At 32.7% G+C, this 10000-nt stretch overlaps 3 protein-coding genes across 5 annotated transcripts in view; 2 read left to right on the top strand and 1 right to left on the bottom strand.

Moving 5' to 3' along the window:
- Positions 1 to 3191: 3191 nt before the first annotated feature.
- Positions 3192 to 4084, bottom strand: LOC138855766 (uncharacterized). Its single transcript, XM_070105706.1, has 3 exons — positions 3903 to 4084; positions 3771 to 3835; positions 3192 to 3698 (listed from the first exon to the last, which is right to left on the bottom strand). The coding sequence occupies exons 1-3, from the start codon at positions 4004 to 4006 to the stop codon at positions 3466 to 3468; spliced, it is 402 nt and encodes a 133-aa protein (XP_069961807.1). The 5' UTR covers positions 4007 to 4084; the 3' UTR covers positions 3192 to 3465.
- Positions 4085 to 5431: 1347 nt separating this feature from the next.
- LOC138855765 (uncharacterized) lies at positions 5432 to 6189 on the top strand. Its single transcript, XM_070105702.1, has 3 exons — positions 5432 to 5607; positions 5694 to 5758; positions 5816 to 6189. Exons 1-3 carry the CDS (start codon positions 5504 to 5506, stop codon positions 6013 to 6015), a joined length of 369 nt encoding a protein of 122 aa, XP_069961803.1. The 5' UTR covers positions 5432 to 5503; the 3' UTR covers positions 6016 to 6189.
- A 1611-nt stretch (positions 6190 to 7800) lies between these two features.
- The window catches only part of Cad99C (cadherin 99C), a 124026-nt gene continuing 121826 nt past the window's right edge, over positions 7801 to 10000 (top strand). For all 3 annotated transcript variants that reach the window (XM_070105962.1, XM_070105961.1, XM_070105960.1), the window contains exon 1: positions 7801 to 8408. The gene's annotated coding sequence lies outside the window, so the exon portion shown is untranslated. The remainder of the gene's footprint in view (positions 8409 to 10000) is intronic.

Genomic DNA, 10000 nt, shown 5'->3' with positions numbered 1-10000 from the left:
GTGGTTTTAAGTTAACCGACTGAATAATATGGATCCTTGCGAGGTGTCCTATAAGGCAAACGAGTGTTTTGAAGAACTTTTGAAAACATTACAATTCATTATTGAAATTATTTTAAATCCAATTATAAATCTCTTTGAGATTGCAGACATTTTTGATCTAGTTTCTTTGTAAATTATTTGTGGTTTTCATAAATATGAGCCTTAAATAACTTTATGTGTTACCGTTAGAGCATAAGCACAGGCATAAAACAGATAAAATGATGAAAAAGTATAGATCCAGCGAAAACTACACTAAACTGACAAAATGCTGATGCAGACAAAAAAGAGAGGTTTGCTCTACAGTTACGTATAATAATCCCATATATGTATGTATTATGGTCTCACTTAATATTTTGAAAAAAAAGAAAAAATTAAGAAGTAAAAATAATAGTGAGATGTTTCAAGGACCAATACTATCGATTTTTAGTATGCACAATAAAGTTGCCACCTGTCCAATAATTATCATTATTCAAAATATAGAAATTATACAATATGGAAGTAAAATCTTAATTTAAGTTGAAAAATAACAATAAACTAAATTAAGTCAACCAAGTAATCATTACATTAGGGATATGAGGTTTAGACCAGGATCTAGGCCAATTTCCTTCATATTCGGCTATAATTTTATTTACATATCCCATATACTGACCAAGCTAAATGGTTTATAGTCAGATGGAAAGTCGGAAATTACTATATAGGGTAAGGTCTAAGGGTGAGATAATTGCGTTAATATATGCCATTGGTTAGGTTTACCAGAGAACATATTTTCAAGTAATTTTATTAGTACTTAAACATAACTAAAACACTGCCGCCATATTCGTCATTATGAAGTAATTCTTGGACCGATTGACACATTTTCAGAATTAAGCTGTAGCATATCTAACGTTATACATTCACTTTATTTTGTCAAGACATTTTACATATTATATAACTAACATATTATACAAAATATGTGATAAAGCCAACCAAAGGTTTGAAATCAGTATATTTGGTACATGGCTAGGGGAAGCATTCACCCGATTTTATTCATTTTAGGCACTTGGTTACACAGTTATAAGAGAGGTCCTCTGGGTTTTATTAAGGTTAATTACATATTAACCGATATGCATTGTATATAGTCAACTAGAAGTTTAAATTTTTATATTTGGTATATGGGGGCTAGGGTTAGGTTGGACCCGATTTTACCCATTACGACATGCTATTAACAAATGCAGATTCTCTCCCAATTTCAATACTAAATCTCAAAGATTAACCGCTATTTTCGATAAAAAGTAGGCATAGGCACTTGGGTCCACATACTCGGTATCTGGGTTAGTTGTGTTCGATGTGGTTCGATTTCGACAATTTTTTAACGTGCGATATCATACCGTAAGGAAACTATTTGCGCATATTTATATAATGGATCATATAGAATGTGAAATTTAAAACAAAATTCTCTTTAAATATCTTTTATATCTAGTTAAATATATGTTTATACATATTTCCATACAAAATATATTTTTTATGTTCTTTGATTTCGAAAAAATGTGTGTAGAAAATGTTCTGCAAATATGTAAATTCTTTTAAGTTAGTATATGAAACTATTGTGTTATAATATATATCTGTTTCTTCATACTTATGAATTTGCATTCTCACACTTTATATATTTTTTCTTCAATTGTTAGCATTACTTCTCTGCGACTGATCGCTATCTGTAAAATACAAGAGACTGTGCGGCGCACACACTTAGACACACCTATATACTCGTACCTATGAGCAATTCGAAGCACGTCTACCTGCTGCTCGGTGCGAAAGTGCAATTGGAAAACGTGCATGCAATTGTGCGGCCGCTTCTTCACTTCAGACTCCTTGCAGCATTTTAACTACCAAATAATATTTTCTTATTATTCAACTCTTTTTCGTGTTACAACTATACTTTGCTTTTCATTATTTCGCTTAGTTAGATTCTCACGTCAATTACTTGCAGTTACTTGGCTACACTACGCCATTCACCGCATGCAACAACACTCCCTAATGCACCTTAGCCATGCGGCAATTCAAGCATTCGCTCATTCATGCTCCCGTTTGCTCTGCGGTGTGTGTGCATTTCCCAGCTGACTTTTGAATTTTCTTATTTGTCACACCGAACAACAACAAACAATGTAGCTCACACATCGGTTCAATTGTGTTGCACGTTGCTTCCAGGTAATGACATTCGGAACGTTATTTTCGATGTGTGCAACACGTGCAAACAACAATTACTACATGTCGTCACCGCCATTAGTTTTCCCCAAAGTTTTTTCCCTCGGTTTCCTCTTCTTCTTCCTATTTTTATTACTGTTTCGTTGACATTTGGGTTACCTGCCAGCCGAGCTGCGCTGTCTTTTAACTGCTCCGGCCAGAGGTCACAAATTTATTTCAGTTCATGTGCGGCAAGTCATTTGTGTTGTTGTTGCACCTTTGTGTTGTAATTTTCGTCTATAATTCTTTCTTCTTGCGTTGTTTGACGTTTCAGCATTCCAAACATTTCGATTTATTAGCCATGCGACGAATTTTCTTTGTGGCGATTTCGTGCCTCTGTGCGTGTGTGTGTTTTTACGCCTTAATGGCATGTCGAAGATGCATTAAGAGGCATTTAGGCGTACAGACACCTCACTCAAGTGGACTTAGGCTAATAAAGCCTGGCAAACATATGTTTCTTAAATGTAAATATGTGTGTTGCTGTTGGTATAGATAACATTTATAAAAATTTGTAGAGCATGAAAACTATTAAGGCTTTTTTTGAGAGTTCGTATTTTGAGCCCATAATTTAAATTCATTGAATAGTGTGAGGCACCTTTTCGAATTTTTGAATATAAGAATGGGTTCTCACAAATAGACTTCCGGGCGCTGTGTGATAATGAATACAAATTTACATACTTATGTATAAGTTGAGGTTATTACTTTCTGAAAAAAGATGGTTGCACCGACCAAATATAATAGTAAAGATACCCAAGGGTGTAAAATTGCAACCTCATACCAGCTTTTGAACTTTCTGTAGTTGGTTTGAGAATACTTCTTTGGTATATATTTCCCAAAACTTTTTTTTTTATTATAAGGTAGACATTATGACAATTAGATACAGCCCTTGCTTGGTTGTGTATGAAGACAAAAATATTAGTTCCTTTTGCATGTACTTTTATTAACACGAATTATATTTTTAACATATTTAAGTTTACTAACGGCTCAGAGCATATATCAGACTTAAGATTAAATTAATACTGAAGGTTAGTATCATTCATAATACAGCATAAGAGTCTTTAACATATTTTAGCATGCTATTTTTGGTAGATTCATTTGAGATATTTTGTAATTCTTGACTAAATTTCAAGCATGAGTCCATTTGATCGTTGCTTTCATCTTTGTCCGTTTAAAAATTCGTTTAGGGTTCCAGCATCCAACGTCATATTAATAGATATATTCTGAGTAAACTGGTTTCATACGCTTTGACATATTTATTATCGATGGCATTTTTTTGTGGCATAAGTCACTCACTACTTCACTACACTTATAACAACTACAAACCAGAGGCGGCAAGCAATTGCTGCTGGTACCAAGCTCCTGGCAAGTCTCACCTATATTCCTGTAACAAACCATGCGAGATTCGCAATTTGTGCGGTTCATATTTAAGTCGAAGGCGCCTACGGAGGGGTTAGAAATTTAAAATTATATATTTGATTTGGGAAGATAGAAAATGTAAATTGTGAACTTGCCATGCCCACACTCTCTGGGATCCACTGAATTGCCGGAGTCACACTCATTGCGTGCAAGAAGTGGCCTTCGATTTAGAAATTAAGTTAAAATAATGAAATAATTGCAAAAATAAATTAAATATTTATACTCACATTCCTTCGGTGGTTCGATGCAAAAAAACCAGCATGAATACCAGTAGCCAACTCTGCTTTAGTGTCCAGTACATATGTGAGAGCACGTTGATACTTGGATACATTATAGGTTCTTAAAATTGTATCCCAAGCAAGACCTTTTCGTTAAAATAACAGCACTTGATGCTGCTGCTTCAAAGCTGGTGAAGCGGTTGATGGTTTTCCTTTGAGTTTGAATATCCTTTTATATGCAGCTCTCTGGCTTTATGGTTAACATTTAATTAATTCAAATTTATGAGAGCTAAAAATACTTTATTAATTATTCATTCATAGATACTTAGGCGTTTAATGATATTATCATTGGTCAACTGCGCTTGTCTGTTATAACAAGGATGAGTATAATTACTTTAAGACTGTAATTTGAATATGTCTTATTGAATTCTGATTATAATAATTTCGTCACTAATAACAAATCTGAAGCAAAAACATGCGACTGATGTACTAAGAGGTCTGTGGGGGTATTTAAGATGTCCTAATTACGAATTTAAGTTCAAAACTTTTCCATAACGCACAGAAATTTTTGTCATTTTAGGAAATGGTGGTGGTCCTACTCCTCTTAACTACACTACAAAAAATCACACGTGTTATGAAATGTTTACTATCGTTGTCGGTTCAAGCAACACAAAACTAGTAAGAAACAGCCTGTGGCATCACAATAGCAAAATGACTGTAAGCTAGTGTAATATTTCTTTAGCATGGGTATTGATATTAGTATTGGTTTTGGCATAGGTAAGTAATCTTTGAGGGATTGAAATTGATATTTTTATTGGTAATGTTGTTGGTATTGATACATGAAATCATATTGACATTGGAAATATTGTTGATGTTGGTATTGGCACTGGTATTGGTATTGATATTTGCATTTGTATTGGTGTTTGTATTAGAATTAGTGTTGCTTTTGGTTTTGGTATTGTTATTTGTATTGGTATTGGTATTGGTTTTGGTAGTAGTATTGGTATTTGTATTTGTATTGGCATTTTATTATTTCATTTGATTACACTAAGAAAAGTTAACGAGATAAATTTTGACGGTTGGCTCGTCATCAGATATACTTACATATTTATAAAGCATGATACACTAGTTCTAGTTTAAATTGTGAGATAACAATGCTCACTTCCAATTAACGGTCGTGTTTTAAACCACATAAATAAAATTTTGCTAAAAATTCTCCATCACTAGTAACTGAAATGCTTTAATATAGTCACCCCATTGACCTACAGCAGTGTTCTGTCAATTGCTTACTTACGCACATATTCGCGCCACTTCATTGAACAATAAGTAGCGGTCAAGGGTAAAATTATGACAATCAAATTATGACCGACAGAAACACTAAAGCAAATTGAATTATTCAAAAGTCACGAGCAGCATTTTGAATAATTAACTAGAAAATTGCATAAATTATTAGAAAGGACATGACTGAAAACCACTTGAGAGAGCTATAAAAGGATGGAGCAAACATCATCGACAGCATTAATAGCTAACCTCTTAAAGCGTAAGGTCTCTCAAACGAAGGGTCTCTCAAACGAAAAGTTCAAAGTTTTGTTTAGAAAAAATTATTAAAAATGGCTTCTTATCGAAGTGCACGTACACACATCGGTTGGTTCGCCAAGCTGAGCTTGACATTGATAATTTCCTTAGTTTTGCGACAAAATGGAATTCAAGGGCAGTGAGTATATAGTATTGTACAAGTATTAGTATAATATTTTCTTTTACACAAATAATAATTTATTTTATAAATTTTTATTTCCAAAGGAAATCATTCGGCCCCTCCATTAATTGTGGCCCAAACAGTGTGTATCCTGAAAGTTGCAAATATGGTAAGTTATACAGAGCTTTTTAAAACTTAATTTTTAATTTGATTTCGCATTTCGTAGGCAGCTTCAGTATAAATTATAATCCCGAATTCTGTCTTCCACGCACACTATGTCGCAAGGGTGTGGGTGAGGTCTGCCGTGAATATGGCGGAAGCAGCGATTGTAAACCGGGTTTGAACTGCAACTGTTATCGTCGCTGTAGTAAAGATCCCGATACCTGCTCATTTTTTGGTATATTGGATTTGAATACTAAAAATTAGATAAGGAAAAAAATAGGTTTTAGACAATTTTCTACGCATAAAGGTTTAGACGGCTCAGCAGCATTAGTATGTATACAGTATTTATATAGAAAAATCATATTAATAATGTAATGGCTTTTCGTAACTGTAGACTATAATATAATATTAAATTAGTAAGTTCACCATGCTACTGCATGGAAATTTAAAAATATTTATAAAAATTTTTAAAATTAATAAGATAAAATGAAATCGTAATAATGAGGTATACCTGAATATATGAACAAATATTCAAAATCGGTTGCTTGTGTTTTTATATGTTTCATGTAATATAAAAATATATTATTAGAAATATAATAATATAGTTTGGGAGGATATGAAAATTTGTTCACTTACATTTTCCTATTTTACATTTGTGTTATATATTTATTTAGAAGACAGAGTTTTAAATACTTTTCTGTTACTGGAACACAGAAGAAGAAAGCTTTCAACTACTTATCGATCTCTTAAATAATTAAATTATTTATATAGAATTTAACATATTCGAAAAAATTTCTCATCTTTGAAAAATAACATGGGCTCTTAAGATTAGAAATAAAAATTTTCCAAATTTTATTAATTATATCTTTGAGACTAGTTTTGCCAATACAAAAATAATTACTTTTACCTAATACCCTTAATTACTTCGAAAAGTTATCGAGTAATCTTTGTACCAATTTTAAAATATTCATTTATTTATTTTTCGTATTACATGCGATCTCTGACGGCAAATTAAGACCGATCACTGCTGAAGTGATTCCGTTCGCAGAAAAAGAATCTCTAGAAGATAGTGTCCGCACATTGAAGTTCGAAAAAAAATCAAAATTTGTTTTCTATGAAACAATTTGCACATCAGATTGGCTAAGAAATCGAAATTATCTTATTTTTCCGATTATTTTCAGACAAATATATCTAAATTTTATTCACCGGCTCTGAAAACAGTATTTCAATAAAAACGCGCTTAAAGTTTTGGGAACAGATCTCCGAAATTATTTACCGGATCGACTTCAAAATTACAAAGACTGTTTTCAAACACATATACATCGTTATATATACAAACAAAGAAAATAATTTTTTTTTGTAATTCATAGGTGGATATAACCCCTCAATTGACTTAATGCCAACAATTATAACAGCGAACTGTTACCAACAGCAGCATTCTATTTCATAACAGAGAATATTGAAAAATAACTTTTGGCCAGAGGATGTTAATGAATAACACTGATTTAACATTGACTGCTTTAACATTCTCTGTCTTAACCAGAGCAGAGAATGTTACCATTTTATGTTAACAAGCTGTATTCGGAAAATATTAAAATATGTTCTGCTGTTGCTGCCACCTGTGAGCATTTAACATAACAGCAAAGTGTTAACTGACAGGTAACAGTTCCAACTTGAACAGTCGCAACAATGATTTCCATTTTCGTCATTAATTTACAGCATGAACACCGGCTGTGCACCTGTTGATCCAAAACGAATCAAACAGTCGGCCAGTCAACACTCGAACAAGTTGGCCAACTAGCCAACCAGCCAACTAGCAAGCAAACCGACGAACACCAAACCCAATAAACATCGCAGCAAACATCGCAACAAGCGATCCAACTTCTCATTCTCTCTTCACCTGGGGACAGCGCTGCATCAAACATACACAAACCAGTTCCACATCTATGCATGTTGCCATTATTCCAATGCCATTGCATTCCGCAGGCTTTTCAGGTGTTCCAGGTGTGCCAGTTCGGTCTGCACTTGTCTCTCGGTGTCGACGCGATTCAGTGTTGAACGAACTTTTGCTGCGTCCAGTCAATGTGAATCGCGAGTGTTACTTTTCGTCCATCCGCCGTGTGTTAAACTAAAAACAAATACAAACACTGAAAGTAAAGTCCACATTTGTTGCCGTTGTCGTGTTTATCCGGAGCCTACGTTACTCGCTTGGGCTTAGTGTTGTTTGTGTGTTTGCTTGCCTGCCTGTTCGCTTGGGACAGGTCTACAGCAGTGAAGTGGAAACAAGTTTTACGTCCCAACTTCAACGCGTCCGCCCAGTTGGTAGGCGTTTGTGCGCCATCGCTCCCCTCTTTCCGAGCCCAGCATCGGTCCACACGGCACGTCACCCCAACTAAAGACGTTTTTGTCGTTTTTGTGTTTGTTGTTCGCGCTCTGCGCTCGGTGTGTGTAATTCACTCGTTCATAGTTCTCTCCCTCGCTGCTCCAAATTCGCCTGTGCATTCGCGTTCGTACAGTTAATTTGCATCGTTTGTGTTGTTGCATTTGTTGTTGCCGTTACTAGTGCTGCTAACTTGCAGTCTTAGCCTTTTCGGTACAGCTACTGTTGCTGTTGTTGTTGCTGCTGTTACTGCTGAGTATTGTGTTTTGTGCAACAGGTGAATTCAATTGAAAGGAAATGAGTCGTATTGTTTTAGTTGTTTTTGGTTTAGGTTGGCGGGCCGTAAAATATGTTTATTCCTAAGTAAATTAATGTGTGCTGTGCTTGTGTGAGTGTGCGTGTTTTATTGTTGCGAAAAGTGATGAGATTAAAGGACTTGGTAATCTGAGTAGTGTTTTGAAATAATTGTCCACTTGCTCGTGACAAATGTCTTTTGCGAACAAAAGTGAAAAGGGTTAAAAATAATTGTGCGCGACAATAAAAAGTGATGACAAGAACAAAATATAACACATAAAAAAACAAAAATAGAAAATATATAATATGAATATGCAAAAAGTGTCATTTGCTTCGAAAGTTTCGCACATAGCATACTGAGGTTTTTAAAGTTTGAGAATTGTCGAACAAAATGCATATATTAAGAATAAAACGGAAAACGACAGCAAGAATGAAAATTGGTTTTAATCAATAAGCATAAATTAAGAATAAAAAAGTGATTTTAAAATATTGAAATTCATGGAAAAAATTTAAATTAATTTTTTTTACTGTATTTCTAAAGAATTCACCGCAAAATTTATTATATGAAAAACCAATCTAAATAAATTTAAGTGCTAACTTATCTTAATGAATATTCTACTCATTCACATTCATTTGTTAACTGTTTATTGTTATTGTTTAAAACGTGTGTTTACTATCGCAAGAATGCATTACCGTTAGAAATATTTTTGCGTATTTCTAACGGTAAAACGGAAAAACAGCAATACTCCAAATTGAGTATTATTTACAAAATGTTCTTTTTCAAACGTGTAAAAATATATGCCTTTCAAAAAAGCGATAAATAACAAAAAGCTTTCTTAATATAAAAAAATTTAGTTACAAAAATATTACAATCATTACAGAAACAATTATTACTATTATTATTAGACACGTTTGGGAGGACGTCAGGAATGATTCTTAAAATGATAGTGAATGAGCGGGTCTCAAAATATATATAATTCAAAAAGTGCAATAATGGTTGAAGTATATTGAAAACCATTAGTTTAATGTGAAAGTAAAAAAAAAAATTGTTTTAATATTAAATTAAATTATATTATTATTTTTTATAATATTAAAAAACTTGACATTTACAAAATTTTAAATTTGCAGTATTTAAAGTTCACAAAAATTAAAATAATATTTTATTAAATATTAAAAAGAAATTTTAACTTTAAACATTAAACATTAAAATAATTTTCTTTTCTTTGAGCGCAAAGTAAATCGAAAAAATATTAATGATTTGATTAAAATTTACGAAAGTTAGTGTTTGAAAAAATGTTGGTGGTTCTCAAAGAGATGTTTAAAATTCTTTCAATGAAGCTTTCAAAATATATTCCTTTACTACGTGTAATATATTTAAATTATAATTAATAAAACAACTAAAAGCCGTATTAAAATTTAAAAAACATTAATTATCGGAATGTAAACTGTGAACTGTGCACAACTGTTAAATGTATATAAATGTATTTTTACATATTCATTCCAGTTCAAAATCAAAAATAAAATATATTCGTCTTAAAAACTTAAGTGTTTTTTTTTTACTCCTAAAGTAAGTTT

Source organism: Bactrocera oleae, chromosome 2 (genome assembly GCF_042242935.1).
Source record: "Bactrocera oleae isolate idBacOlea1 chromosome 2, idBacOlea1, whole genome shotgun sequence".
Classification (NCBI taxonomy): domain Eukaryota; kingdom Metazoa; phylum Arthropoda; class Insecta; order Diptera; family Tephritidae; genus Bactrocera; species Bactrocera oleae.
Note: the sequence above shows the minus strand (reverse complement) of the source record. Positions and strands in the feature narration are given on the sequence as shown.